The following is a 13,413-nucleotide window of genomic DNA, read 5'->3' on the forward strand; positions in this document are numbered from 1 at the left end:
TCAGGCTTTCATTGAGAATTATATTCTTAGATATAAGAAATCACACTTGTGATGTGGACTTTTCATAGCCGGGCTTTTATGCGTGTTGAGATTTGACCTTTTTAATGCAGCCATTTGAGTAGCAATATAACTCATCTAAGATCATGTACTTAGCCAAGCGAAATTACTGGTAAATCCAATCCTTCTATGTTTTCCTATTTTACTATAAAAGGGGTCACAGAGTTTTTATAACACTTTTAATATGTGTGCAGAGACCCCCCCACTGATCACTAGAACGAGGAGAGAGAAGGGCTCAAATAACAGTGTCTCTCCGCACTAGGGTTGTCACGATACCAACATTTTGATACGATTTCAATACCATAAAAAAGTATTGCCATATTCGATACCATGCGAAAAAAATAAAACGCCCCCAAAAAAACGTGCTTTCCGTGTTTTATGGAACAGTCCTATTCTAATTTTTGTTCATTTTTTTATTGTTTTATATATTTTATGTCACATTGAAAAAGGGGGGGGATTTAAACTTTTTAATATATTTTGTTTTACTTTTTTTTTATTTTTTTATTAGCCCCCTTAGTGGCTAGAATCTGGTATCTTTTAATCCCTTGTCCAATTCACCCTAAGGCCTCATGCACACAAACGTATTTTGTTTCCGTGTCCGTTCCGTTTTGTTTATTTGAAGATAGGATGCAGACCCATTCATTTCAATCGTTCAGCAAAAAATGTGGACAGCACACCATGTGCTATCCGTATGTCCGTTCTGTAGCCCCGTAAAAAAAATAACATGCCCTATTCTTGTTCGTTTTAGGCATTGTTACAATGGATCTGCAAAAAAATAAAAATAGGGATGTCATTCGTTTTTTTTTGCGAACCGCAAAACTCACGGTCGAGTGCATGTAGCCTTATAGAGATCAATAAGGGTGAATAGGACTTCACACTCTCCCTGCTGCCCTGTGCTTTGTGCACAGGGCAGCAGGGAGCTTACCATGGCAGCCAAGGCTTCAGTAGTGTCCTGGCTGCCATGGTAACCGATTGAAGCGATTTCACTGCTGGGGCTCCGATCGGAAGCTGCCACTGCACCACCAATGAGGAGGGGCACCAGTGGGACTCCCCTCTTCTCCACTGTACTGGCTGGGGAGAACATGGCGCGGGCTGAGAGCAGCGCGTGCCATGTTCTCTAACAGAGACTAGGATGCGCAGTAACGCAGCCTAGTATCGGTAAATGGCAAATCTCAGTATCGTATCGTATCGATCTGGGTACAAAAGTATTGATTGGGTATCGATACTTCAATACCTGGTGCAGCCCTACTCCTCGCTGCAGGGTACAGAATCAAGACTGGCCCATAGACTGTCCATTCAGTCTGTCTTGCTTCCTCTCCTGTAGCAAGTGTGGTAATCGAGTGCTCTTCTCTCCTCGTTCTAGTGATCAGTGGACTCTGACCTCACAGCCCTACTGATCAGCACTTTTGATACTGTAAGGCCTCGTTCACACGTCAGTGTTCAGTCAGTGATTTCCATCAGTGATTTGTGAGCCAAAACCAGGTGCAGCTCTAAACACAGAACAGGAGCAGATCTTTCCCTTCTACCTCATGTCTGTGGAGGCTCCACTTCTGGTTTTGGCTCACAAATCACTGATGGAAATCACTGACCAAACACTGAAGTGTGAACGAGGCCTAAGTCTCTGACATAACACAAGGTTTTGAAAACTCAGTGAACCGTTAATCCAGTTACGTTGTGGTGCAGTGTAAAATGTATAGAGCACTCACACTCACTGAGCCCGCACTCAGTCGGCACCCAGCGTCAATGACTGGAATCATCGATGAAGCAGATCCCAGTCATTTAACTCCTCAGATGCTGCGGTCAGACTGAGGCTGCTTTCTGTGGAGCTGTGTGCCAAGGGAGCCATGCAGTAGTTGTGGTGGGCTCGAGCCTACTAGAGGCCACCAGGATTAACACAGCTGTGTTCCATAGGAATCTCTCATAGACTGGTAAATGGTTAATCATTGCAGTTTGTGGCAGAAGCCATTTAGATGATCACATGTTTAAGTGAGGGTAGTGGGGGGTAGTAAAAAAATTAATAAAACAATATAAAAAAAGTTAAAAGGAATATAAAAATTCTAATCACCCCCCCCCCCCCCTAAAAATAATAAAAGCAATAAAATGAATCAACATAATTTGGTTCTCTACATCTCATAATACTGGTGAATGCCGTAATGGGGGGGGGGGGGGGGAAATAATCTATGATTTTCCATTATTGGTCACCTTATCTATCTCAAAAATGAAGAAAAGTGATAAAAAATGTGTATGTCCCCTAAATAGGAAAACAATAAAAAACTTTATAAAGTTAATATGGCAGTAATTGTACTGACACACAGAATAAAGTCGTCATGTCCTTTGTAGCGCATAGTGAATGTGGCAGAATTGCCTTTTTTTTTTTTTTTCTAATTTCTCCCCCAAAAGAATCCACCCCCCCCCCATCCATTTTCCAAAACAAGCTATGATGATACAAACTGTTCCCTTTAAAAAAGACAACTTGTCCCACAAAAAACAAGCCCACATGAAGCTATGGCAACAGAAAACAGAGGTAAAACAGGCTCCTGGAAGGCAGGGAAGGAAGAACAAAATTGAAAAAAATAATATTAGGCCGCGTCCCAAAAATTGTTAAAGGGATTAGGCTTTCATCCAAAAACAATGCCTCATCTGTCCGCAGATTGTGCATGCTATTGCAGCTCATACTTCTGATGTCCTATCAAAGTTTATGGTATCTGTCCTGTACAACATATCACTGTACGGCAGGAGTCAGTTAATATAGGTTACATAGGTTAACAAAAGGCACATGTCCATCAAACTCAACCTGTCTCAATCAATTATCCATCATTTATTTCTAGATTAATTCTAACCCTCGATGCTATTTGCCATTAGAAATACAGCTAGCCCTTTTTTGAATGTTGTCATAGTATCTACCATTACTATAAGGTACAGGATTCTATAATTTCACTAACTGTAAAGAAGCCTTTCCTGTACTGATATATAAATCCCCTTTCTGCCACATGTAATGACTGTCCCCTAGTGATTTGTAAAGTCAATCATCTGCCAGTTCTCTGTATGGACCACGCATATTTATACATGTCGATGAGATCACCTCAAAAAGCATCTCTTTTCCCAGATGAGAAGCCTGTAGAAGAGTAAACGGGAGTCGCGGGCATAGCTAGGGAGTTATAGAGGGGTAATATTACAGTACAGGGTTTTAGTTCTCTTTTTTATACATTCTATTTTTTTTTCTTATTTGCTTTGCAGCTCCTCCTTGGCATTGAGCACTGCTGCTTAGCTTGCTTGTATCCAGAATCCCCAAGTCCTTTTCTTGTTTTGCTCCCAGTTTTATTCTATTTCATGTCTATGCAGTAATATGATTCACGTGGCCTAGGTTACTTTATATTTATCTCAACATAAAAATTCCTCCGCCAAGATCTTGCCCATTCTGCCACCTTAAAGGGGTTGTCTCACCTCAGACAATGGGGGCATATTGCTAGGATATGTTCCCATTGTCTTATAGGTGCGGGTCCCACTGCTGGGACCGGCACCTATATCAAGAACAGAGTCCTGCAAAGTGGTGGCTGGAGGACTTCGGTCCGGCCACCACCAAGCTCTCTCCCCATAGAAGCGAATAAGAGCGCACTGCGCATGCGCGGCCACCGCTCCCATTCACTTCTATGGGCCCGACGGAAATAGCCGAGCCAGCGCTCGGCAATTTTTGGCAGCTCCCTAGAAATGAATGGAGGGCGGTTGTGCATGCGCAGTGTGCCCTCCACCACATTTGGGGCTCCATTCACGATATCTCAGACAATGGGGGGCATATCCTAGCCATATGCCCCCATTGTCTGAGATGAGACAACCCCTTTAACTAGGTCTTTCAGGAATATTTGACAATCAGGCTAAACTGACACTTTACATTCGGTCCTTTCCAGGGGGACATTAATAAAGAGATTAAAAAGAATTGGGCCTAAGGGCTTATTCACACGTTTATGCCATTGATGCCGTCAGTGTATCATCCGTTGGCAATGTCATTGAAGCACGGCCCTCCATGCGCATTTCTAGGCAGAAGATGGAAATCCCAGAGCATCTCCTGCCAATGGTCACCACTGACAGCGCGGTGTCATCTGTGTTTTGTCACTGATTATGTCTGAACCCATAAAATTCAGCGGGCGTGTTTGGTCTGCAACACGGACCAGAGTAGTGCATGCTGATGTTTTTCTACTGAGGAAAAGCAAGGATGTGTGAATAAACACATTCGAATCTATAGATAGCACGAGCCTATGAGTCAGTGAGGCGTGAACAAGCGCCGGCACAGATCCTCGCCACTGACTTTAGCTCATTTTGAGTATGTGCAATTTACAATGACCCTTTATTTTCTGTCCCGTTACCAGTTTTTCACTCGTTCTCATACATTGTCACCTAGTCCCGCATCAGTAGCTACAGCACAAGGCTGTATTATGGTACAGATTATCTGTTCTATGATGTATGGCTGCCTGTACAAGTCTGACAACCTTCCACTGCGACAGTCGTTTCATTAACCCCCTGTTTTCTCTTTTAAGCTCCACTCTCCGAAATGTTTTCAAACTGCTGCTCTGGGGGCAGCTCGCAGCAGTGCAGCCCACCTCTTTGCTATTGCTTCACCCACATGCATTCCACTTTTAAAGGGAAGCTGTCACGCCGCTTTTTGGGCTGTTATCTCCATTTATACATGCGTACTACTGCAGATATGGAGTTTATTATATTTTTTTTTTTCTACTGCCTCCTGTCGGTGTGTTGGAACACATTGTCAGGACTGCTGTGCATGCGCACATGAGTCCTCTCCATTATGTTAGAACAGCACAGCAGTCCTGACAATGTATTTCAGTGCAGCTTTGAGTGCTGACAGAAGGTGAATAGGGGGCAGTAGGAAAAAAAAAAAAATAGTGATCTGGGCTCCTCATCTGTGGTACTACACATGTATTACTCTAGAGAATAGTCTAAAATCGGGGTAACAGATTAACCTTAAAGTTGTGCTTGTACTAAACACTCTAGTAGTTGCTGAAGGCTTTCATGTTCTCTGTTCTTATACATCGCCGTGATCTTATGTTGGCATCGTAGGACTGTTTGAAGCATGTATCCACAGGATATGACATAAATGTCTGATACTGTAGGTGGGACCTCTCCGGTCTCTAAAATTGGCCTGTCCTGACCCCATCCTGCCTGGATGCAGCGGCTAGAGGTGGACTGGTCAGATCCGAAATTGATTAGTTCAAATACTTACATTGTAATGCTGTATCTGTATAGCATTAAAATGTATTGGTTCCATGGAAGCCAAAGTTCGTTCCGCCCAAAGTCGTGCAAGACTTCGGTTAATTCCTACTGTATGCCTATCTGCGTATTGAAAAACACTTAGCTATCCGAACTGGGCGTTTGTACCGAGATTCCATTCGGATTGCTTATTTCAATACGCAGATATGCATGCAGTAGAAATTAACCAAAGTCTTGCGCGACTTCGGGCGGAATGAAATTTGGCTCCACGGAGCCAATACATTTTAATGCTGTACAGATACAGCATTAAAATGTAGGTATTTGAACGAATCGACTTCAGCCTAATGATCATCTCACAGATTTTGCGCAGATTAGCTCCATTGATTGACAGTTGGACTAAGCCTCATGCAGGTCATCCACTGCTAAATCACGGCAAAAATGTCAGCGTCTGCCTTGGATTTTCTTGTAAGGACATTTGCCATGGACATATTCTTAGTGTTTGAACAGCAGTTATGAGACCACCATAGTCAATGGCAAGCATAGGCTTAGAAGAGTGGCATGACTGGACTGAGACAGCATTTTTGGGGTTATGATGTACACTGTCATTTGGCAGTATGGGGAACATATCTAGATTTGCTGATTTAAGTTTCTGAACAAAAGAGTAGTGCCAACTACACTCACCTAAATAATTATTAGGAACACCTGTTCTATTTCTCATTAATGCGATTATCTAGTCAACCAATCACATGGCAGTTGCTTCAATGCATATAGGGTTGTGGTCCTGGTCAAGACAATCTCCTGAACTCCAAACTGAATGTCAGAATGGGAAAGAAAGGTGGGCTACAACAGCAGAAGACCCCACCGGGTACCACTCATCTCCACTACAAATAGGAAAAAGAGGCTACAATTTGCACGAGCTCACCAAAATTGGACTGTTGAAGACTGGAAAAATGTTGCCTGGTCTGATGAGTCTCGATTTATGTTGAGACATTCAAATGGTACACTCCAAATGTGGCGTAAACAGAATGAGAACCATCATGCCTTGTTACCACTGTGCAGGCTGGTGGTGTAATGGTGTGGGGGATGTTTTCTGGGCACACTTTAGGCCAATTGGCCATCGTTTAAATGCCACGGGCAACCTGAGCATTGTTTCTGACCATGTCCATCCCTTCATGACCTCCATGTACCCATCCTCTGATGGCTACTTCCAGCAGGATAATGCACCATGTCACAAAGCTCGAATCATTTCAAATTGGTTTCTTGAACATGACAATGAGTTCACTGTACTAAAATGGCCCCCACAGTCACCAGATCTCAACCCAATAGAGCATCTTTGGGATGTGGTGGAACGGGAGCTTCGTGCCCTGGATTTGCATCCCTCAAATCTCCATCAACTGCAAGATGCTATCCTATCAATATGGGCCAACATTTCTAAAGAATGCTATCAGCACCTTGTTGAATCAATGCCACGTATAATTAAGGCAGTTCTAAAGGCAAAAGGGGGTCCAACACCGTATTAGTATGGTGTTCCTAATAATTCTTTAGGTGAGTGTATAAGGTATAGTAGAGAAAAAGTAATGGTCTTCAGTTTCTCGGTTTGTGAAGTTTAAGTTTTTTTGTTTTTTTGTATTAGGCCCAGTTGATATGTTTTTGGAACCAAGTCTTTTGTAGATAAAACTAGGATTGAGAATTGTCAGCAGCAGTTTTTTTTACTCCAATCCTCAGGGCCCACCTGCCGGTCATGTTTTCAGGATTTTCTTAGTATTGAGGTGATACAGTAATGCATCAGGACTTTCCACATGTATTAATTCTGTGGGATATTCTCAAATCATGACTGAAGTTGAGGAACGCTGTTCTACAGCATATGGTGACGTCCTAGAACAATTGTTTTGTTCTTCTAGTCTTTTCTTATATACTGTAGGTGCCATACAGGACCTGTGGACACCATCTAAATATTAGCATATCATTCACTTATATAAAGTAATAGCCAGTATGTGCCAATATGATTAAGCTGATTTTGTACTTTTCTTTTAGTTTTAGTTTTACCCCCGCTTTTGCAATTATGGCACGGCTGATGTGTCATAGCCATTTCTGTGTCGGGTCTTTTTAATGATTAACTACGGAGAAGTTTTGAAGCGGTTTGATGTTGTTATTGTTCTGTTTTTAAGCATCAAGAATTGAACATATTGGATCAAATAAGACCCCTTAAGGTTTACCTGATAAGAGACTGAGAAGTCATTAAGACAGACAGGAGTCTTGTTCTCCCACAAAAGTAATGAAAGCCGTTTCAAAGGCAATGCATTATTCAATACAGCAAAGTTAAAAGAAAAAGGAACCTTTTCACTTATTAAAGATCATTGAACCTGAGCTGTGGCGATCTTCTCGGATGTGGAAAGCTGACACATTGAAGACTTGTTCCTAGCTGCTGTCTTGTGTTCTTCTCATTTTCGTTTTCTCAGGAATGTCTGCCTTGATATTTATGATTTTGCACATTCAAGGTTCAGTCAAAAATTGCTTCAAGCTGTTTTACAATTATGATACGTGCACACAAATAATTCTTTGTTAGTGGTGACTGGCTAGAGTCTAGGGCTTACTGTTGCTATGGAGCGGAGAAGGAAATAAGATAGTACCTTAATTTGGCTCCTTTAATTGGCTTTTCGGGCAGTCTCTTGACCTTGCGATTATAAGATGGTGCAACTTGCAGACGACATGAAAAAAAAAAGTCTGTTAAAAATGGACACACTGTCAGTTTTTCATGGTCATTTTTCAACCATTTATGCATCCATTTTCTGGGCGTCTGTCCGTTTTAATGGTTGTTTTGCATCCGATTTTCATGGCTGTGAAAACGGCCAAAAATGGGACATGTCCTATTTTTGATGGCCACTATTCACTGTCCGTTAAAAAAAAAATAAAAAAAAAATGACCTACGTGAAAAGCCCCATAGACTGCAGTGGTTCTGAAAACGTCCGTGCGACGGCCATAAAAAAATCGGCAGTCACGCGGCTGTCATGTGCATGTGGCCGTAATGTGCTTTCCCAGGACTATATGTGGATGAGAGGGAGCACTATTTAATCTCCATACATAAGACATGGTCAAGACGAAATGTAATACGTTGTTGCAGTAGTGACTTTGTGATGAACTCTTCTTACAGAGGTTGTTCTGGTTACAGATATTGGTGTCCTATCCTATATACATCAGATTGGTGGGGGTCCAGCACTCGCAACTGTTTTGGGCAGCCGTGGCGCCAAAAACTATGCAGTGTACATAGCTGGAAGCAGACGGCGCTGTACACTGTCTAGTGGTCGTACAGGGGTACTGTAGCTGAGCTCCTGTTCACGTAAGTGGGAGCAGTATTAGAAACTACACAGTGTATGGAGCCTTCTGCTTCCTCCTCCATACACTGTATAGTTTTTGGCGCCCTGGCTGCGCAAAACTGCCGATTGGTGCGGGTTCCAGATGTCGGATCTCCACCGAATTGTGATTGATGAACTATCCTGAGGATAGATCATCATTATCTGTAGCCCGGACATCCCCTTTTAGTGCACCTTGCTAGAGGTTGGACACTTTACATAACTTGACACCACCTATTGGTTGGCCTACTATGCACCACTATTTTGCTGCAACATTTTGGAGCAAAACAGGCCCAGGTGGATTATCGGGAACAAACATTGGTAAGAATGCTTGTTTCCAATCACTGGCCTATAGGAAGGTACTGCCAACCATTCTCTGAACAAATCATCTCTGGAGTAGCTTTTCTAGACAAAAGCGTTCGGTTTAAGAATGAGACAAATTTAACAACAGGCAACATTTGATGAATGTGGTAAAGTACAGCAACACAGACTTCACATTTCCTCTCTTGATAAATTCTCCCTTTGTGTGTAGCAATGCATTTTCAGGCTTGTTCTCACAACCGTGTGAAGCCCGTGCGGTCCGTCCGTGGGGGATCGCAGATCCTTCCGTTACGCAAAAAGATAGAGCAAGTTTTATCTTTTTGCGGTGCGGAAGCACAGAATAGAACCCCAGAAAGCACTCCGTAGTGTTCCGTTCCATGCTTCCGTTTCGCATCTCCGGATTTGCAGACCCATTGAAGTGAATGGGTCCACATCCGTAATGCAGAATGCACACGGAACGGTGCCCGTGTATGCGGTCCGCAATATGGCAACGGGCAGCACACGTTCGTGTGAATGAGCCCTTATGTTTTTTTTTGTTTTTTTTTTAGCAGTATGAATAACACAATTACTTTTCTTTCTTTCTTTACCTGTAGGTTTGTATTTGAGTCCAGCAGTCCTTGCCTTACTCGGAAAGTTGTCCGTCAGCGCTGCATTCAATGTGGTGTACATTTACACTTCTGAGCTTTATCCTACGGTAGTCAGGTAAATGGCGTTTGACCCTTTTCTTAGTGATGCTTGAAAATATTTAGCATTATTTTCTATTACATGTGCACTTTTGACCCTTGTTCACCCTTCATTAAAGGGAAAAGTGTTTTCCAATAATTTTACATTTTTCATTTGCATGGCTGCAATTCAAAAATCAGCCAAGGCTTGCCATGTATTCGGTGACTGGTGTTTGGCATGGTTGGTGATGCGTTTCATTGGAGATGCTATGTATAAACCACACTTGAACTCCATTATTACAGTGAAGCATGGTTCAATTGGCGTTCCTCAAGGTTAAGTGGGTCATACCACAAGTTTATTGACCATGCTGACCTAGTAGAAAGTGCTCCTCTCCATTATCTGAAGCCAGCGATTGTCTCAGGAGACACATGTAGCCGCTAACATGTAGCTCCCCAGAGGTTGACATCTGCAGATACTTTACCATGACTATTACCACCTGGCATATATATTTTCTCTTAAAACTCCCATGTCTCTCAGCACCATGTCCAAGACTGGTTTTGATGAACCAATTGCTTCCTTTGAAGTGAATGGATGCCCATTCAGTTCAGAGGATGCTGTGTAATACTAGACAAGCTAATAAAATGTAATTCCCTGATTACTTGAACCCCCTTCTACAGGAGGAACCCACTTCTTGCTATCAGGTTTGGGCCAGGCCCACACAGGTTTCTGCAAAAATGTTACTCCTGGTGCACTTGAGCTAATTGGGATATGGGTGAAAAAAAAGTTTTTTCTCAGGGTTACAGGTTCTGCTTTGGCAGCTAAAGCTAGGGGTATAATATTAGGAGGCACCTTTCATTCACCCATCCCTACGTCTTAGAATTAGAATAAATGGAGGATGAAATGGTGGTGGCATCACATACCGTACAGTATGTCTCTCTGTGGCCATATGTGTGGACTGTTTTTAATGCGCAGAAGGAAGTAATTAACAAGAACTGATTGCTTTACACTCCTGGGTGATGCAGGTGCTAGATTTTCTCAGTTGACCGGCTGCTGCCCGCCCACAGATAGAGAAGAAAGTCCACCAGATAAGTGAGTGAAAACGAGTTTAACATTTTTTTGGCATAACCCCTACCCAACATCCGCCACAGGTATAGTGAATGTCAGGTCTTTCAAGATGGCGCCTGCTCCAGAGCAGTGTGAGCTTCATAGCCGCCATGTTTCTGCCATTGTGAGAGATCTGAGGCTACTACAGCAGTAGTTCCTATGGAGGCCTGCAGGTAGCACAACTCCCATAGGCAATGCAATGATAATTCAGTGCAGCCTAAGGGACAAGCAATCTAAAAGTTGCTTGTTAAAGTCCCCTAAAGAAATATGTGTAAAAAGAAAGGCTTGTAAAAAATATTGAAAACACAATATATATCAAACCATCCCCTTTCCTCATAATAAAAATAACAATGAAAATAGAGTTCATTTGCACTACTGTCCCACAACACCCATACTATTAAAATGTAAACATATTTTTCCCATAGGGTGAATGCCATAATGGGGGTGGGGAAAGGGCCGATTCACCATTTTTTCATTGCTTCATAAAAAGTGATCAAAAGGCTTACCCACTCCAAAAGCATATCACAAAAAAATACAGATCGCCCCGCAAAAGAAATGAGCAATGAGACAACTCCATAGACATACTGTAAGTATAAAAAAGTTATGGAGGTCAGCGAATTTTTATATATATAATCCAGAAAATGAGCGGCACTCCGGTAGGTTAAAAACAAATGATTCCTTTAATCACCCATGCGGTGCAACGTTTCGGCTCAGAACTAGAGCCTTTTTCAAGCGGCTCTAGTTCTGAGCCGAAACGTTGCACCGCATGGGTGATTAAAGGAATCATTTGTTCTTAACCTACCGGAGTGCCGCTCATTTTCTGGATTATTCACTGGGGTAAGAAGTCTATTCCCTTGGAACGTGCACCCGATTTTTCTCACAGTTGCCAGTGCCGCCATTTTTCTTTGAGATATATATATACACACATATATATATACAGGTGAAACTCCAAAATTTAGAATATCGTGCAAAAGTCAATTTATTTCAGTAATACAAATTAAAAGGAATTGTATTAATGCAGCTTAAAATTAGAATTTCGTGAAAAGGTTCAATATTCCAGGCTCAAAGTGTCGCACTCCAGTCAGCTAATTAATCCATACCCCCTGAGCAAAGGGGACCTCAAAATTGTGACTTTGGGGTTTCATAAGCTGTAAGCCATAATCATCCAAATTATAGCAAATAAAGGCTTGAAATATCTCGCTTTACATGTAATGAGTCTATCTCATATGTTAGTTTTTTTAAGTTGCATTACTGAAATAAATTAACTTTGCACGATATTCTAATTTTTCGAGTTTCACCTGTGTGTAAAAAAAAAAAAAAAAAATGTATGTATATATATACAGGTCCTTCTAAAAAAATTAGCATATTGTGATAAAGTTAATTATTTTGTGTAATGTACTGATAAACATTAGACTTTCATATATTTTAGATTCATTACACACAACTGAAGTAGTTCAAGCCTTTTATTGTTTTAATATTGATGATTTTGGCATACAGCTCATGAAAACCCAAATTTCCTATCTAAAAAAATTAGCATATTTCATCCGACCAATAAAATAAAAGTGTTTTTAATACAAAAAAAGTCAACCTTCAAATAATTATGTTCAGTTATGCACTCAATACTTGGTCGGGAATCCTTTTGCAGAAATGACTGCTTCAATGCGGCGTGGCATGGAGGCAATCAGCCTGTGGCACTGCTGAGGTGTTATGGAGGCCCAGGAGGCTTCGATAGCGGCCTTAAGCTCATCCAGAGTGTTGGGTCTTGTGTCTCTCAACTTTCTCTTCCCAATATCCCACAGATTCTCTATGGGGTACAGGTCAGGAGAGTTGGCAGGCCAATTGAGCACAGTAATACCATGGTCAGTAAACCATTTACCAGTGGTTTTGGCACTGTGAGCAGGTGCCAGGTCAGGCTGAAAAATGAAATCTTCATCTCCATAAAGCTTTTCAGCAGATGGAAGCATGAAGTGCTCCAAAATCTCCTGATAGCTAGCTGCATTGACCCTGCCCTTGATAAAACACAGTGGACCAACACCAGCAGCTGACATGGCACCCCAGACCATCACTGACTGTGGGTACTTGACACTGGACTTCAGGCATTTTGGCATTTCCCTCTCCCCAGTCTTCCTCCAGACTCTGGCACCTTGCTTTCATCCGAAAAAAGTACTTTGGACCACTGAGCAACAGTCCAGTGCTGCTTCTCTGTAGCCCAGGTCAGGCGCTTCTGCCGCTGTTTCTGGTTCAAAAGTGGCTTGACCTGGGGAATGCGGCACCTGTAGCCCATTTCCTGCACACGCCTGTACACGGTGGCTCTGGATATTTCTACTCCAGACTCAGTCCACTGCTTCCGCAGGTCCCCCAAGGTCTGGAATCGGTCCTCCTCCACAATCTTCCTCAGGGTCCGGTCACCTCTTCTCGTTGTGCAGCGTTTTCTGCCACACTTTTTCCTTCCCACAGACTTCCCACTGAGGTGCCTTGATACAGCACTCTGGGAACAGCCTATTCGTTCAGAAATTTCTTTCTGTGTCTTACCCTCTTGCTTGAGGGTGTCAATGATGGCCTTCTGGACAGCAGTCAGGTCGGCAGTCTTACCCATGATTGCGGTTTTGAGTAATGAACCAGGCTGGGAGTTTTTAAAAGCCTCAGGAATCTTTTGCAGGTGTTTAGAGTTAATTAGTTGATTCAGATGATTAGGTTA

At 42.4% G+C, this 13,413-nt stretch overlaps 1 protein-coding gene across 4 annotated transcripts in view; it reads left to right on the forward strand.

Annotated features, from left to right (window-relative positions):
• The window catches only part of LOC122940789 (solute carrier family 22 member 15-like), a 281,156-nt gene that overhangs the window by 125,258 nt on the left and 142,485 nt on the right, over nucleotides 1–13,413 (forward strand). For all 4 annotated transcript variants that reach the window (XM_044297545.1, XM_044297546.1, XM_044297544.1 and 1 more), the window contains one exon: nucleotides 9,542–9,650. In XM_044297545.1, coding sequence (XP_044153480.1) covers nucleotides 9,542–9,650 — 109 coding nt within the window. The remainder of the gene's footprint in view (nucleotides 1–9,541; nucleotides 9,651–13,413) is intronic.

This window comes from Bufo gargarizans, chromosome 6 (genome assembly GCF_014858855.1).
Source record: "Bufo gargarizans isolate SCDJY-AF-19 chromosome 6, ASM1485885v1, whole genome shotgun sequence".
Taxonomy (NCBI): Eukaryota; Metazoa; Chordata; class Amphibia; order Anura; family Bufonidae; genus Bufo; species Bufo gargarizans.